The sequence below is a fragment of the Mauremys mutica genome, chromosome 19 (assembly GCF_020497125.1).
Source record: "Mauremys mutica isolate MM-2020 ecotype Southern chromosome 19, ASM2049712v1, whole genome shotgun sequence".
Taxonomy (NCBI): Eukaryota; Metazoa; Chordata; order Testudines; family Geoemydidae; genus Mauremys; species Mauremys mutica.
Window position 1 is genome coordinate 26,955,318 of NC_059090.1, and position 18,074 is coordinate 26,973,391.

General features: G+C 50.9%; 1 protein-coding gene across 3 annotated transcripts; it reads left to right on the top strand.

Annotated features, from left to right (window-relative positions):
• The first annotated feature begins 764 nt into the window (after window positions 1-764).
• Window positions 765-17,114, top strand: LOC123353201 (ficolin-1-like). 3 transcript variants are annotated; one of them, XM_044994141.1, is made up of 11 exons: window positions 765-915; window positions 1,239-1,304; window positions 5,381-5,434; window positions 6,111-6,146; window positions 6,830-6,892; window positions 8,256-8,291; window positions 9,707-9,739; window positions 10,335-10,462; window positions 13,770-13,899; window positions 15,057-15,191; window positions 16,773-17,114. In XM_044994141.1, exons 1-11 carry the CDS (start codon window positions 831-833, stop codon window positions 17,018-17,020), a joined length of 1,014 nt encoding a protein of 337 aa, XP_044850076.1. In that variant the 5' UTR covers window positions 765-830; the 3' UTR covers window positions 17,021-17,114. The 3 variants fall into 3 exon arrangements, with proteins under 3 accessions (XP_044850076.1, XP_044850073.1, XP_044850074.1); XM_044994138.1 differs by lacking the exon at window positions 16,773-17,114 and having other exon boundaries at window positions 8,265-8,291; window positions 15,057-15,367; XM_044994139.1 differs by lacking the exons at window positions 8,256-8,291; window positions 16,773-17,114 and having other exon boundaries at window positions 15,057-15,364.
• Window positions 17,115-18,074: the final 960 nt, after the last annotated feature.

Consider the following 18,074-nt stretch of genomic DNA (forward strand, 5'->3'; position numbering starts at 1 on the left):
AATGAAAGCCTAATTTAATACTTTGCATTTCAGGTGCTTTAACTGTTTTTCCTTCTTTTCTGTATCTTTAATAAAGAGTTAAAAAAATAATGGTGCGTTTGTTATGCTACCAAGGTCTCTGTACACCAAACCTCAAACCATGTCTAATATAGTTTAATGTTGACCAATGACACGATCATGCTGCCACCTTTGACTTTTGGGGGGCATTTATTCAATCTAAATTAATACAAGAGTCACTGGGCCCTGAAGGTTTCTCATCCCCTGGCTTAGACCACAGTATTTCTACAGCCTCCTGCTCTTGAGATCTGACATTGCGGTAGAAGATAACAAGGTAATTCCAAGTGGTTTTGTTTTTAAATTCCGTTGGACCCATTGACTAGGGAGCATGAACTGTATGAAAAGTGGATTTGTTACTCAGCTGCCTTTTGGGGGCTTTTAGTGCCCGGGCCACCAGATCGGTGCACATTAGTTCACTTTTTACTGGGCATAATGTAATCGATAATCCCCTATCAGGGAATCGCTGCTTTGAGGGAAGAATGTGACACTTTCTCAAAGAGGAAAACCAAGGATACTAAAGAAGTGAGTGACTGTGGTTTGGCACTGTAGAAATACAACATAAGACCTTGTGAAGGGAGATAGTGGAGAAATCATGCAGAGAGCAGACTCAGCAGAAACTGCGGAAGATGCAGATTGGTGGGAGGAGCTGAGAGTTGAGGGGAGAGAGTTCATGAATATTTATTTATTTGCTCTCTAAAAGGCTCCAAGTGGTGAACGGCTAACTCAGAGAAGAGGAGAAGTCTAGTAGAGCTGCCGTTGCAGAGACCAGCATCATGGGGAGAGCTGCACAGCAAACCCTCCTTGCTTTACTCTGTCTAGCAGCAGCGGTTTGTAAGGCTGAGGATGAGCCACAAACAGGTGAACAAATTGTGGGGTTTGTTTTTCAGCCTGCTCTAATTTAGAGCTGGTGAGAGCGATCTGTAGGGTCTGAGGGCCTGTTTTCAATAGGGAAATTCTCACCAGTGTAAATACCTCAGTGTGGTAACAACAGTGTAAGCCACTAATGCAGAAGTCTTGCACCAGTGCAACATGGAGTTTGCACCAGGGTCACCACAGTGGCGCTGCTGCCTTAGTGTTAGCTGCCCTCGATTTGCTGAGCTTATTTACTACTGGAATTTTCAAAATATTTGGGATCCTGTATCTCGCGGAAATGTCACTTATTGATTCATTTCTTTACTCAGGGGTGAAGTCAGAGTGCTGTGGAATTCCTGGACCCCGAGGACCTCCTGGACCTCGTGGACTTCCAGGTATGTTCTCCAGAGCTGAGTGAGACTCCGCTTTGGATGGTGATGCCTGAAACATTCTGGCCACCCTACAGATCTCTTCCCCTGTGGTGAGAAGTTGGGCGTCATCATATTTCTGTTCTGAAATCATGTCCATTTCCTTTTCTCTGCCCTGATAGTGAATTGGGCATGGGGGGAAGGGGATAGGGAATATCAGTGAAGTACAGAGCAGATCACAAAAGCTAGTGCACTATTGGATAGGGGGGCAGGGATGATGGGAAATGGAACGTTGGCAGTTAGATTGTTTGGGGGGTTGATGGGAATTAGTCCCCTGGGGTCACTAGAATGGCCAGTGGGGGGTCACTGCTCTCACAACCACATTTCACCTCCAATTTCTGCCGTGCTGCCACCTTCTCCTCTCTGGAGACATCTGCTCCAGCCCTGCTCCTGCCTCAATCCCGATCCTCTCCTCTGGCACCTTTCCCGCCACCCCCTCAGGCTTCCCCTCCCTCTTTCACCTCAGACCTGTTCCTGGCCTCCTTTCTGCTGCCTTGGGAACACTTGTTCCATCTAAAAACATCACAGCCAACGGTGAGCGCCTCCTCTCCCACTCTTCCCGTCTCCTGGTTCTCACAGAGACCTGGGTTTATGGCTCCCATTCTGCCTCTATGGACACCTTGTGGTGGCCTTTTCCTCTTCCATTCCTCTCATCCTGAATCCTCCTGCAAACACAGGGGTGGGACATTAGTCTGTGCCAGTCCCAACTCTACCACCTCCCACCCTCAGTCCTCCCTCTCGTTCTTTCTCCTCCTTGGAACAAAGCTCCATTGCTGTGGTCTGTCACCCACCTTCCTTCCTCACTTTACTTCCTGCTCTTCCACATGTCACAATCCTCCCCCATCATCTTTGGTGACATCATCTTCCATGTCGTTGTGTCTGGCCCCCGGACTCCCTTGTCTGAGCTGCAGCCCCGGATTAGCTCCCCTCTCACCAATATGGCCACTCACTCTGGTCTCCTCCACATACTGCATCCTCTCAGGTCTCTGCATTGCTTGTGGTGATCAGCATCTCCCGCCTGACCTTTCTGGGACTTCCAATCCATCGGTATCCACAAATTCTCTTCTACTCTCAGCTCCCTTCCCTTGCCTTTTCTTCCCTCCCCTCCAGTGACTCGTGCAGTGATTCCTTCCACCCACTTAGGGTTGCCAGGCGGCTGGTTAAAAGGGATCCTGGCCAGTCTGGTCAGCACTGGGTTGTTAAAAGCCCAGTCGGCGGCCCAGCGGGGCTAAGGCAGGCTCCCTGCCCTCCCTGGAAGTGCCCAGCATGTGCAGCCCCTGGACACAAGTGCAATCAAGGAAGCTCCGTGCACTGCCCCTGCCCTGAGCACCAGTTCCGCGGCTCCCATTGGCTGGAAACCGCGGACAATGGGAGCTGCTGGGGTGGTGCCTGCCGGCAGCACACACCACACAGAGCCACCTGGGTGTGGCCGCACCTGCACCTAGGAGCCAGACACGCTGGCTGCTTCCAGGAGCAGCGCGGAGCCAGGGTTGGAGAGCCTGCCAGCCCCACTGCGCCACTGACCGGGAGCTGCCTGAGGTAAGCGCTGCCCGACGGAGCCTGCACCCCCACCCCAACCCCTGACCCAGGTTGGAACCCCCTCCTGCACCCTAACTCCCTCCCAGAGCCTGCATCCACTCCCGCACCCAAACACTCTCCAAGATCCCACATCCCCTCCTGCACCCCAACCTCCTGCCCCAGCCCTGAGCCCGCTTCCACACTGCAAACTCTGCCCCCAGCCCTGAGCCCACACTGCAAACTCCTGCCCCAGCCCTGAGCCCGCTTCCACACTGCAAACTCCTGCCCCAGCCCTGAGCCCACACTGCAAACTCCTGCCCCAGCCCTGGGCCCACTTCCACACTGCAAACTCCTGCCCCAGCCCTGAGCCCGCTCCTGCACCCAAACCCCTCATCCCCAGCCCCAAACCAGAGCCCGCATCCCCAGCCAGAGCCCTCACCCCTTCCACACCCCAACCTCCTGCCCCAGCCTGGAGCCCCTCATGCACCCTGAACCCCTATTTGTGGCCCCACCTTGGATCTGTGCCCCCAGCCGGAACCCTCACCCCCTCCCACACACTAACCCCCTGCCCCAGCCCAGTGAAAGTGAGTGAGGGTGGGGAAGGATGAGTGACGGAGGGAGGGGAACTGGAGTGAGTGGGGGTGGGGCTCAGGGAAGGGGCGAGGCAGAGGCGGGGCAAGGGTGTTTGGTTTTCTATGATTAGAAAGTTGGCAACCCTAACCCCACTCCTTCCGCCACCCTCATCTCCTTGGCTCCCCTCTCCCATGTCAAGGCCCATCCTGCCAACTCCCAGCCCTGGGTTACCCCCAACACGTCCTCCTCCACCCCAGTTCTCATGAGATTGAGCGTCTCTAGCACAAGCTCTGGGACCAGGCTGAATTCCTCCACTACAAATTCACTCATTATTCCTTCAGTTTTCTCTTCTTTGCAGCCAAATAGTTTGACTTCCCTCCTCTTATCCAACCCCACACCAGCAGCCCCTGCCGCTTTTCCACCATCTTTGCCACCCTCCTTTAACTTCCCCCCTCCTGCCACCCTCCTCCCTCTCCCCACAGGACCTTGGCACTTTCCTCAACCAGAAAGATTCCATGTGACCTTTTCCACTAGGCTCCCTGGACTCTTCCCCATCACCAGCACTGAGACATCCTGCTGGCTCTGCTCCTCCACACATCTGGGGGTGGCAGAAGGACTCCAGCAGTTGCCCTCTGGAGAAGGGGTCAAGACCTGAAATTAGGGGGCCATATTTTCCCAAAGGGAAAATGAGACACCCCCTGGCTGATCCAGCCTGAGCCCTCCCTGCCTCCTGCCCACACGGGGCCTGCCGGAGGTCCCCCTTCCCTCCCCAGAATGTGGGGTTGGCCCCAGACCCCCACCCTGAAGGCCACTATGTGTCCCATTTTGTCAGGGACCATCCTTTTTTAGGCCCTGTCCTGGCTGTCATAACTTTTTTGGGGCGGGGGGAACTCGGGCATGGAGGTAGCAGGCCTGCCGTGGGCACCCGTCTGAGCTGCTCTCCTAGGTCTTCCTTCAGCGCAGGCAGGGCCGGCTCCAGAGCCCAGCGGGGCAAGCACCTGCCTGGGGCGGCCCTTTCCCGGGGGGGCGGCAGGCTGGGCCGGCGGACCTGCCGCAGTCATGCCTGCGGGAGGTCCACCGGAGCCCCGGGAGCAGCGGACCTGCCGCAGGCATGACTGCGGAGGGGACGCTCGGCCGGCGGCTCCAGTGGACCTCCCGCAGGCATGACTGCGGCAGCTCAACCGGAGCCGCCGGACCTGCGAACCGCCCGCAGCTGCGGGAGGTCCAGCCGAGCCGTGCGACCAGCGGACCCTCTGCAGTCATGCCCGCGGGAGGTCCGCTGCTCCCGCGGCTCGGGGGCGCCTCCCGGGCATGACTGCTTGGGGCGGCCAAAAACCTAGAGCCGCCCCTGAGCGCAGGGCAGCATTGCCACCCCCACCCCCGCACGTTCCTCTGCGCCCCACTAGGGGTCCCACCCCACTTTTTTGGCAAAGCTGTTCATTTCTCCGGTTTCTCTTGCCAGCTGATGATCAGTTGGCAAGAGCAAACGGGACAAATGCCCAGTTTTGTCAAAAAAGTTGGGTTGGCCAGGACAGGGCCTAAAAAAGAACTAAAATGGAACATCGGGTCACCCTACCTGAAATGGCTCCTTTCCTGTGATGGCTCCTTTCCTGGGACACTGGCAGTGAATGCTCAGGGGCCGGATGAAGGCTTTCTGTTTGCAAACCGACCACCAGCCAGCACTGAAACCATTTGTCATTGGCCTTCCGTTTGGCCAGTTTTGCAAGAGCTGAGAGAAGGGGCTTGATCCTGTATTCCTGGCTCCGGGGAAATCCCCATTACAGTCAGTGGGGGATCTGAGGACCAGGGCAAGGAAGAAATTTAATTCTAATTTTGAAATCTGGCCTTGGGGAAGGCATGTCGGAATTGGCCCGTATCCTCATTTTAACCCTAACAAATAATTCCCTGTTGTCATATGCAGGATAATAACTTGGAGTCTTTTGTGTCTGTAGGAATAAGTGGTCCTCCAGGGTTCCCTGGTATTCCAGGATTACCAGGGGTAAAAGGTAAAATATTAATTCAGAATCTTTTGTGCTTTTAGGCTCCACTGTAATGGCAGGAGATCCTGGGCCAAGAGGGAAAGCACTAAAGAGCAGAGGGGAACGTTGTGAGTTAAATATCCAGGGGAGGTTTTTAGACTGCGTGGATCTTCCCAAAAGTGCCTGCACAAAGGGGTGGGTTCTCTTCTCGCTTACACTGGTGAACACTCCAGCTGGAACCAGTCGGGTACTGGTGTAACAGAGCATGTCCCTCTCTGCAGCTACCCAGCTCCGCTCACTGCTGTGGAGCAGTGGTGAAGGCACGGCTTTGCCTCACCCCCAGTGCACAGCCCTAGACAGCTTCATGTCTGAGCACCTCCAGTGAGTGGATTGGGCCAGTCTCTGAGAAGGGTAACTCCTGGGTCCTCTTCAAGGGTAGCTCTGTGTCCCCCAGGGTCTCCAGCTGGGACTGTGCCTCCTGGAGCTCCTGCTAAGGTGGTGTGTCTGCGCTGTCCCCTGTGCTGGACTGTGCCCAGGAGGAGCAGTGGCACCCATGGAGCCTGGATTCTTTCTCACACCCAAATAAATTCATTGAACCTGCTTCTGATTTACCCCAGGGTCAGAGCTCAGAATCAGGTCCATGGTATCTAAGCCACAATTAAGTCATCACTGCTCATTCTTTTAATTATTTCTTTTCAAACAGGAGAACCAGGAGATTTGGGCTTCCCTGGAGCCGCAGGTGAGAGCTTTGGGATACATCTCCTCCCAGTTGAGCTGTGCACGTCCTTTGCTATCGCTATTGATCTGCCCTGGAATGTGCTCAGATACTGTGATGATGAGTGGCAGTATAAAGTCCTTATAGACAGAGAGACAGATGTCCCCTTACACACCCCTTTACGAGAAAGTTAGCATTAGAAGAAAAAACAAAATACATAGGTATGAAAACCAGGAATTAACCAGGCTAAGTTGATACTTCCTGCATAACATAGCCACTCAACCCTAATTCTGCCTCCTTTGAGGCCTGTCCTGAGAAGTTCCTCATACAGATCCCACCACAGTACTGTATCCTCAGCCTTTTTGTCCAGTGATCTCTGCCAACCAGCTGCAAATGCTCCCTGAGTCATAGTACTGCCCAGAGCACAGTGAGGAACTGCGGGAACAGGAGGGCTGATTTGCAAATGTGGTAGACACAGAGGAAATGGCAGATTTTGCTAGGGCCAGGCAAGGTAGTGGTCTATTCCCACTTCCTATTGCCATCGCCAAACGGGCAGAGTTAAAAATCGAACCCTAATTTTGAAATCTGGACTGGTGAGCGACCTGTAGAAATTGCCCTTCCCCCCTCCCTCTTCCTTGTTCAACCCTAAAATATCATCCCCTACTTACAGCTGTCAAATTTTAATTCTGAGACTCCTGTGCTTGTAGGAATGCCTGGTCCTCCAGGAGAACGAGGGAGACCTGGACTACCAGGACCACCAGGGGCGAGAGGTAAAGAGCAGAGAACAACTTTGTTCATTCAGCATGTGATTAAATAGCAGGAGAGATCCTTAACCCATTTGCATCTTTCTTCCATGGCACCTTTCCCCAATGCGTATCCTAGAGGGGTAGGGTCTCCTCTCAATTACAATGGCGTATAACTGTTATGAAATCAACAAGGTTGTACTGGGGTAACCAAGAGGAAAACTGATCACTAGGGAATCTCGATTCTGAGCACTCCCCCAATCCATGCGATTACCAGGCTAATTCAGGGGTGAGTCTAGGTAAGGGTGAAGCTACACTTTAAGTTTGGGGTGTAGCCCCCAGCTGGAGGAGGTGCTAGCTCTGATTGTGTTAGTATGGTAATAATAGAGAGCAGCTGCTGCTGCTGCACATGCGATGGGCGAGGCTAGCCTCCCTGACTACGTGCCCATGGTCTGAGATGGGCACGTCCTCAGGGCAGCTGGTCGCTCCTGACGCTTGTGCCACTGTAGCTATGTTCTATTTTAGTGCACTAGCTTGATCAGAGTTAGTGGGTCTGTCTCCTTGACCTGGGAATCACACCCTTAGATCGAAGTATAGACGTACCCTAAGGCTAATAAGGGAGTCTAAACTGGTGTAACTCACAACTCCCAGCTCCCTTTACACCAATTTAGACTCACACTCATTTACCTTCCCCGAGAGTGGGGCCCAATGTAGTAAAAATCCAGACCTGAGATTCTCCATTAGGGCACCTCCGTGTGGGCCAGAAATGGTGTAAGAGGGGCTGGGTTTAGCTGTTTTTAGTACAGTGTCATGAAAAGCCTGGGCCGTGTCTACACTGGCAGTGGCACCATTGCTAGAAACAGGTACAATGGTTTTTTTGTAGCGAAGCCCCGAGTGTGTGACACTCCCTTACACTCAGTATAGCTTACACACCTTTACACGTTACTCACTTTGGCCCTACCTTACCTCTTATTTCCAAAGTGCCCATCACCATTGGGCCAGATGTGCCCAGCCTCTGGGCAGTTGTGCAAGTGCAAGGGAAGGACGTTAAGTGTGCAACCCACTTTTTCTGCTCTCAGGCTTCCATGCAAGAGGGACAAGGACCCTGCAGGCTTGGGTGACTCTGGGGTGCTAACATTGTACAAAGGTGGTGGGCTGGACTATGTCCTTCCCTCCCCTTCACACTGGCCAGAGGTTATGCATATGCTGTGTCACCTTCATGGGTGGAAGAGCAAGTGGACTCTTAAAGGTCTCTGGGGCCCTGCCCCTCCCTGACGTACATGGAGTTCCACCAGGGCAGGACTCCACGCTGCGCCCAGTTCAGGGCAGTACCTGTACAGGAGAACTGAGCTCACAAATACCATATCTCGGATTATTTTTCTGTGATCAGGAGCAAAAGGTGATCCTGGGAGCTCTGGACTGAAAGGTGAGAGACTCTGGATAAGAATGTGAGTAACTGGGGACCACAATCTCTCTCCCCCCAATCCACTCTCACTTACTGATATCATGCCAAGGCAAGTGCAAATGTTTAAAGGGAAAATGCTTGAAGCTGTGTTTTTTGTCCACTGGGCTCTGTTGTTTATCCAGGTTTCATACTTTCTATTGTCCATGGTTCTTCCAGCGATTCAAAAACAACACTCCCCCAAATTGTGTGTCTCTTTGTTTTTATACTAGTCATTTGCTTGGCACTTTTTTAAAGTAGAAAATCAGCCTGAGGCATCATAACATGTAGGGGAGCTTGGCTGTTCACTGCTTGAGCTACTGGAGAGGGTCTATTAGTAGCTTATGATGTCTTGTATTTCCTACATGCATCAGCCTGGGAACACATGGCCCCAATTCAGTAACTTCAGCTCATGCACCCAGCTACATGGTGCTCTCAGGCTGAAAAGGAAGTAGTGAGAATTTTCAGGTGTTAAGTCACAGGGTGTAGGACCCAGATTCTCTTCTGAATATTAGCCAGACATGACGCTAGTTTCTGTTATCCTGATTGCACAGCATGGCAGGATCTGTTCAGCCACCACTGATGTGTGAATGAACTTCCCCTATAGCAGTTACAAGCGTGCATTGAAGAGAGAATATTTATTTTACTAGATAATTCGTTGATTTGTACAAATCTTCCCATCCTGGGCTCAATCCTGCTCCCATTGCCGTCAGTCGAAGTTTTGCCGTTGAGATCAGTGGGAGCAAGGTTTGACCTCCTCTGGCTCAGCCAGTTTGCTCAGTGTGTTTGCATGTGGACTGACAGTTGGGTTGACTGTTTTGTCTGTTAATTTTAAGGGCACAACACGTGAGGTGCTCTGTGTCTCCTGTCACATGCTGAACCCATCCCCTATTCCCACAGGAGCCAATGGGAGGTGAAGGAGCTTATTGCCTGGAAGCACTGGGCCCCAAGCCCGTATCAGGGCAGATCTAAGCTAGTCAGCTGGTTTGCAATGGACACAGGTTAAACAGGACACAGTTAAGGCAAACTCGGTCCTTTCTCTCTATTTCATTGCTCCTGTCTTACAAATCAAGGTGAGAGAAACAGAGTTGAAACCCTAACTGTGTCTTCTTTAACTATTTTTATTTTTATTTTTTAATTTAATTTAATTTAATTTTATTTTTATTTAAATGATTGGCTTCATTTTTTTAAACATCTCCATTAAACATTTCCACTTCCTTCTATAGCTAAGCTGCTGTCTCTTTCTAACTTGGCATTTTTCTTTCTTTGCTTCTGAAACATTTTGTCTGAAATAGACAGACAGAACTATTGAACTGCAGGAGTGAACAGCTGTTTAGAAACAACACACTGCTTTGCTTGTGCTCCCATTTCACTGCCTTTGTGTTCCTTTTCCTGCACAGAGGAGGAGCTGGCGGACCTGCTGTGTAAAAAGGGTGAGTGTTTACTCTAATGGCAGGGGAAACGGACCTTACCTCACAGGGCAGGCCCACAAGGCAAGGGGCATGAAAACTTCCTTCACTTCGGTAGAAGAAGTTCTATCCTTGCTAGCGAGACTGGATGACGAGGCGGGGAAGTTACACACACCTGCTGCTAATGACAACGGGCCGACTCCTGCATCCCTTACCCAAAAGAATACTCCCAGCAGCAAAGTCACTCACCCGAGTCAGGCAGGCAGGATTTGGCCCAGCAGCTGAGAACAGATGATCCAGCTTCAAAGGCCGTGGGAGCCTATTTTAGGAGAGGTGGTGGTCGCATTTCCAGTGTGATGCTGAAAAATTAATTCCCACAAAGACACTTAAACTGTAGTGACATTGTTTTTCAGTGGTAGCCAGGGTTTCTGTAACAAACACATGAAAATGCTGGGTATGTAAAACACGGTTACGCTTTGTCTGGTGTGGATATACACAAAAATAATCAGTGTAGGGCCTGAGCCTGAGAACAGTTTATTGTCATAAGAAGTTGCCTTTGCCTCAGTAAAACCATCCAGACACAGTATAATTTACTGCTTTAAATGCCCCTCTTGTCCAGGCCCGAGGAGCTGCAAGGAGCTGTTGGCCAGAGGGAACACCCTGAGCGGCTGGTACACGGTTTACTCTTCGGACTGCACTGCCGTAACTGTGCTGTGTGACATGGCCACGGATGGAGGGGGATGGACTGTAAGTGAGACTAGAGCGTAGTGAGCCTCTCCAGGAGCCCTTGCGTAGAACAAGTGTGTGTGTTTCAGGATGGCAATTAGCTCTTGCCTAGTTTTTCACCTACACATGTATAGTCTGAGCCAATGAGATGACACACAGGCTTGAAGTTCAGCATGTGTGTCAAGGTGTCACCCCCACTCTGAACTTTAGGGTACAGATGTGGGGACCTGCATGAGATAACCCCTAAGCTTATTTAGCAGCTTAGATCTAGTAGCTGCCACTCCCAGAGGAGGGCAGGTGCTCAGATCTCAGGGCCAGGATTTTGCCACCATGAGTGTGGAGGCCACGGATCAGCCTTTCCACTGGCTAGTCCAGACAGAGTTAGAAGAGCTCCGAGCCCTGCAGCCAGCTTGGGCTCTGTCAACTGCAACGTTCAAATACTTGTTTCAATGACCCAGAGAGAGCTGTAATTTTCAGTACGTTCGATTCAGTTCCCATCCCTGACAGGCTGCTGTGGATCGGAGCCAACCCGCACCTCTCCCACTGCTGCAGTGTGGGACACAGGCCCCTGAAATGGGGGATGCAATCAGATCATTGTCCCCCCATTGTGCGCCTTTCAATATCCCCTTCCTCCAAAAACTTCCCTGAGCTCCTTCCAATTCCCCCAAATATTCCTTCATTTCTCTCACAGCTTCCATCTTTCCCTCCCTTGTCCTCAACACCCCTCACGTCTTCCTGCACTGTCTGTGTCCCACACTGCAGAGCTGATAGGTGGGGGGAGAGCCTAGGGGGTGGGCCCTCACCCCTGCACATGGGGTGGGGCTGTCTTGCCCTCGCTTCTTACCCCACATCTCCCAGCTCAGCAATGTCTCCTCAAGAAGCTACCTAAATCCTTCTACAGCAGCTACCTGGTCAGAGCTCCCTGTTCCCATCGCCACAGGTCACAGGTGGTCACCAGGTGGGCCAGGACACAATGTCGCTAGCAAGAGTCTAAATGCCGTGTCTTGCAGGCACCACTATTATAGAGGTGAGCCAATGTGATAGCCAGAGGGAACTTGTCTATCCCATCTTGGCTGCCACGACATTGAGGGATTGGCTGTGAGGATGGTGGGACAGCCGGACAAAGCCAGAAAAGCAGTTGAAATGCTGCATCTCCCGCCCAATTTGGGATTGTGGTTAAGAAATATGTCCAGGCCTTTGTGTGTGAGAGAGGTTTGGGGATCCAGTTTTGCCCCAGTTCTGTAACTTGGCAAAATTAGTTAAGCTGCGTGGATATCGATTTCTTTCATACCTGTATGTGCTTCTTGGTGATATGGATGGTAAATCAGATTTAAGAGGGGACTAAATAGACCAGAGGTTCTCAACCAGGGGAACACAGAGGTCTTCCAGGGGGCACCCAACTCATCTAGATCAGTGTTTCTCAACCTGAGGGTTGTGACCCTCTGAGGGTCACAGGAAAGGTTTAGGGCATGGTCGGCAAGTATGATCGGCAGGGGGAGGCTGTGCCTCTCCAAACAGCCTGGCATGGCCTGGGCCAGCACTCGGATCGTGCCACCCAGTGCACCAGGGTCGGGGGCCGGGTGGCCACAGCAGGGGTGATCTGGGTTCCTGCAGGGGAGGGGGCAGGAGGGGACGGGGAGGGGCAGGGCCTCACACACAAGGGGAGGGGGTGGGGGCTAGCCTCCCCCAACGGCCAGGTCACCCACTGCCTTTGGTTTAGGCGGGGGTCACGAGTGCAGGCCCTGCATTAGGGGTGACAAGCAATATGCAATTGCCTGTGGCCCTACGCCACTGGGACCCCCGCAAAGCTAAGTTAGATGCTTCAGCTCGGGCGTCCGCATTTTTTCAATAACAGTGGGCTGTGAAAATTTTGTATTTTTATGTCTGATTTTGTAAGCAAGTAGTTCTTAAGAGAGGTGAGACTTAAGACATATCACACTCCTGGAAGGGGTCCAGTAGTCTGGAAGGTTGAGAACCACTGGAATAGACCGTTAGTGGAATTGCTGCTTGCTGGCCTGAGACATGGGCTTGCATTTAGCTTGGTACCTTTGTTCAGATTATTTCAAATTACATTTTTCCTCCTGAAGAAGAGCTCTGTGTAGCTCAAAAACTGTTTCTTTCACCACAGACGTTGGTCCAATGAAGGGATTGCTTCACCCAGCTTGTATCTCTAATATCCTGGGACCAAGGCAGACACAACAACACTGCAAACAACTTTTCCTCCTTTCAGCCCAATGGCAGAACTAAATATCCTGCTATGTTTTATATGGGCTGTCAGTCTCATCCATCACAATTCAACCATTACCATGTGCCCAACCCCTTTCAGGGTGATCAGTCCTGATGGGATCAGAGAGATGTATATTAGCAATTACTCTGTGTTACATTAAACATTTGTTCAGTGTGATTGAAGGCAAGTGACGGGTCAGTCTGAAAAGTGTTCAGTGCAATGGATTCGCCTGTTGTTTTCTGCTGTCTAGCTGTTCTCACACATCCAAGATGTACAGCACCATGCGCATAACAAACTGAAACATTTTCTATACTTTTTTGATTGTGACTCTGAAATCTACGAATGAGACCATCCTGCAGCGCAAATTCTAGCAGCCTGTCTGCGAATCCAAGTGGGTCTGTGGCTCCTGGGTTGCTAGCGAATGGCTATAGTTTTTAAAGTAAGAAAGGAACACAAGTAACGCAGTGTTTCAGAGGGTTGGTTTTTTAATTATAGTAAGAAGGATCTTGCTAATGACTTTAATTATATTGGACCAAATCTTAAGGGCCTTACTGAGCTTCTATTAGGGCAAACTCAAATTTTCTTCCATGGGATTTTTCCATTATTAAGGGCTGAGTAAAAACTCAGGAAGGACCTCAAGATTTGTTCATGGGAAAGGCTTTCAGTTTCACCCTTCTCACCAGCTGTTCCTTTCTCAAACAGCTGATGACAAGGATGTCAAAATTATGGTGTACATTTTAAACTCTTTGCATAGATCAGGGGTTCTCAAACTGTGGGTCGGGACCCCTCAGGGGGTCGCAAGGTTATTACATGGGGGCCCGTGAGTTGTTAACAGCATTTATAATGGTGTTAAATATATTAAAAAGTGTTTTTAATGTTTGGGTGAGGGGGTCGCACTCAGAGGCTTGCTATGTGAAAGTGGTCACCAGTAAAAAAGTTTGAGAGCCACGGGCATAGATATTCCCACATATTCTGATTAACCATAGTGCGTATTATGCTGACAACTTGTCCTTGAAGAACGGAAGACCTAAGCAGCTATTCACATACAACTAAAATTATTGCAACCATCTTTTCACCTAAGGTTCTCTAATTTCTTGGCAGGTTTTCCAGAGACGGGCAGATGGTTCAGTGGATTTTTTCCGTGACTGGGACTCATACAAGAGAGGTTTTGGCAACCAGCAGATGGAATTCTGGCTGGGAAACGACAACATTCACCTGCTGACATCTCAAGGTAAGAAATCACAGATGCTCTCCGTTTCCTTGGTAACATGGCACAGAGTGATGATAATATGGTAGCTTTATGTAGTGCTTTTCATCTGTAGATCTCAAAGTGCTTTTCAAAGGAGGGTAAGTATCATTAACCCCACTTGGTGAATGGGGATTTGAGGGAAGCAGAGATGAGGTCATTAGAAGAGCCATGATCAGGGGCGGCTCTAGGAATTTGGCTGCCCCAAGCATGGCGGCATGCCGCAGGGGGCACGCTGCCAGTTGCCGGTCCCGCGGCTCTGGGGGACCTCTTGCAGACGTGCCTGCGGAGGGTCCGCTGGTCCCACGGCTCTGGTGGAGCATCCGCAGGCATGCCTGCAGGAGGTCCACCTGAGCCGCGGGACCAGCGGACCCTCCGCAGGCATGCCTGCAGGAGGTCCACCTGAGCCGCGGGACCAGCGGACCCTCCGCAGTCATGCCTGCGGGAGGTCCGCTGGTCCCGCGGCTCCGGTGGACCTCCCGCAGGCATGACTGCGGAAGGTCCGCCAGAGCCACCTGCCGCCCTCCCGGCAAAATGCCGCCCCAAGCGTGTGCTTGGCGCGCTGGGGTCTGGAGCCGGCCCTGGCCATGATGAGGACCATATCTAAGTCCAAGTTGTGCATCCTGTCCACTGGACTATGCTGGTACACACTAGCTATAGTGAAACTGCTCCCAGACTCACCACTGGCTGCTTCTGACCCACAGAAACCTGCAAGGAAAAGTTTCGGAGACAGATTATACTGGAGCTCTTTGAGCTCCGGTCAAGGCTGGTTCACCTTAAAGAGCATTAAGTGAACAGATCTGGAGATGTACCGTTCTGTAACAAGGACTATCTGTTGAACCATCAGCGCTAAGACAGGAGCTGAAATTGTCCCTTGCTGCTTTGTCAGTGGACTGGTACCGGCTGAGGCCATAGAGAGATGGATGCTATAGATTCTGATCACTTAGCTGGAGCGCAGATGTTAGCTGTGAGCACTGTTTGCTAATGGACAGGAGAGATGGGGGCATGAAACTAGGTTATTAAAGGCATCCTGGGCTGAGCATATGGGGATAGGCTGGTGAATGAATGATGTAATAAACCCAGATGCTGAAAAATGTTAGTGGAACACATGGAATTGCTGATATTCTTCCTGTTTTTAACAGGAAATAATGAGCTGCGCATTGACCTCATGGATTTTGAAACCAAGAAGTATTTTGCCAAGTACAAATCATTCCAAATTTTAGGAGAATCTGAGAACTATAAGCTGATTCTGGGAGACTTTCTCAGTGGGACGGCAGGTAGGTGCTGGCTGGGTTTTACTGGGATCACAGCTAAGAAGGAATAGCAAATTCAACTGAGATGTGCTGAAGTCTGAGGCAGCAAAGTAAATTCTGCCCTGTCTGCACAATCTGAATTTAGCCACTTAGAGAAGCACGTACTCAGGTTCAGAGACAACACCTGAAAGCTCTGTCCCAGGCCCCTATTGGGAAGATGCCACCTTATGTGCCAGTAGGTTAACAAACAGGATTCCTGGGCGTCCCCCACACACATTGAGAACATGCTCTGAAATCTCCGACAGCTGGGTTCATTTGGGGGCCGTGAAATGCCTTGATGAGGATTCTCCAAAAGGAAGAGGAAGAGCATCATCTCCTCTTCTTCTCCCAGCAGGATGGAGCAGCTGTTCAGATCTATCCCTCTGATTACCCTGTGGGGTAATGAGCACCTCCCCTCTCTCTCCTTCCCAGCAGTTCTTCCATGAAGGCAGGGAGGGAACATCATCCCCTTGGAACATGGCTCCCAATTTCATTCACCACTGAGGACCCATGACACTGGCACCAATCACAGAAGTGCTCTTAGATCAAACCCACAGAGCAGGAGATACATCCTATGGTCATTGCTGTGCTAGCTTTGCCAGGGCCCAGGGTCAAACCTGAACCTGTAGTGGTGGGTTTTGGTTCTGCCAAGAGCCACGGACCCAGACTGGCTTCAGGTTTCTATATTTTCCATCTAGCACCTCCTGTCACCAGCCCCAAGGCCAAATCCCAAGGCCCTTACCCAGCCCAAAGTGTCAGGCCACACTGAGATAAATGGGATTTTGGGTGAAGGAGGTCTGAGTAGAGAGCTCAGGAACAAGGCCTCTCTTTAGAGGGGTTTGAAAGTTTTAGCCCAGTTTTGGCTTGAAATGTGGCGAAAAAATATCCCTTGGATCTGAACAACCAGAACTTGGCGGGTAGTTTGGAACGGGACTTCGTAGCTGGACTCATCTCTATAAAGGGATGAACCAAAATCCCTGATCCAAACTGCCTGAACTTGGGGAACATTTGGATTTGAAGCCAAAGTTTTGTGATTTGTGCCATCCTGGTTCTGACCCTAGCGGTAGAGCTTAGGGGTAGTTTTTGGGTGTCCAGATATTTGAACATAAACCCCCAGTGTAAGCAAGACTGAAGGGGTCATTCTCGGAGCATTGTTGTAAAAAGTTTCCTCTTCCTCTCCATTCCTGAGAGGCCTCCAGAGAGGAACAGCAGCCTCCCCGCTGCACTTTGAGGGGTTGGGGGTGCCCACAAGGGGAGTGAGCAATCCCCACACTGGAAGGCCAGGCCCTGCATTTGGTAGACTGAACTACAGGGAGGGAGGCAGTGTGGACTAGTGGATTGAGCACTCTGTTGGGATTTGGGACAACAGAGTTCTAGTCTTGGCTCTGCCTCTGGTCTCCTGGGACCCTTGCACAAGTCACTTCCCCTCCCTGTGCTTCAGTTTCCCCATCCATAAAATCAGGATAACGTAACTCTCTTTGAGGTTTGCTGAGATGAAAAACACAATAGGAGAACTAGTTATTATTGTGTTACAACTTGGGAGAAAGCTACATCTCTTTGTTACAGGTGATGCCTTAACCTACCATAGGAACATGATGTTTTCAACCAAAGACCGCAACAATGGTCTGAATTCAGTTAACTGTGCTGAGTCCTACGAGGGGGCCTGGTGGTTCAATGACTGCCTGCAGTCCAACCTGAACGGGAGATATTTGCCGGGAGAACACGAAAACCCTCGTCACGGTGTGTTCTGGAGCACAGGGAAAGGGGACCGATATTCCCTTAAACTCTCTGAAATAAAATTCAGGCCTGTTTAGCAGGGTGAGGGAACAGTTGCATGTCCTTGTCTCACAGAAATCATTCCGCAGCTGGAAGTTCCTGCTGGAAATAAAGCTATTCCCCAACAGTAAACTTTGTGTGAGTGGGATTTGTTCTTTGTAGTGGAGACAAAGATCTTGTGTTGTCCCTCAGCCTCCTGTTCTCTGGTCCCTGAACAAAGAAGCATCTGGTAATATTCACCGGAATGAATGTTGCAGATCTGTTTTAATCATCCCCACACTCCCCTTTAGTCCCTTCTCCCAAACACACGCACACCCGTCGATGTCTGTTTGTGGGAAGCAAAAGTGTGGTGACTCCTCAAGTCTGTATTTGCTCCAATGTTTAGTATTTCCAAGGTTGGTGCTCACACGGCCATTAAGGCAGCTCTGCTGTGGATTGGGCGCTGTGAGGAGGAGGATTTTTTGACAGAGGAGCAAGGGATTCTCACTATTACAGCGCAGAATCTTTGCTACAGATACTGCAGCATGCGGCTCAGAATTTATGAAGGGAGTTACACTGGAGCCGAGGTAGGAGGAGTGTGGCTTCTGGCAGTGAAGCAGAACACCCTAGAAGGTAGGACAGCAGGGCTGCCTCTCCCAGCCACACCACCACGTAGGAGGCATATGTCAGAAATTATTCTCTTTCTGGCACCCCTGCTGCACCTGTAAACTGCTGGAGGAGACCACAGTCGATACTGTGCTGAATCAGGGAGCAATGGGAAGGAGATTTTAAAGGGCCAGTTTTACTGTCCCTGTAACTAATAGCAAATACCCCAAGGATGTCCATGGAGTGGTGGTTTGTGTCCTCGCCTGGCGCATTGTGGGGCATTGAGAGCCAGAACCCTGCCACCCCAGGGCTGACAGCCAGAACAGTCAATGGAGTGTCTACACTGACACTGCATCAACTTAACTACACTGGCCTAAGCACTATGCCCCTCATGGAGGTGGTGTTATTAAATTGGTATGGCAGGCGACTTACATTAGTGGGAGCAACATTGTAGTGTAGACACAGAGCTAGGGCGACGTAAGCTGCCTTACATCTCCATAACTCTGC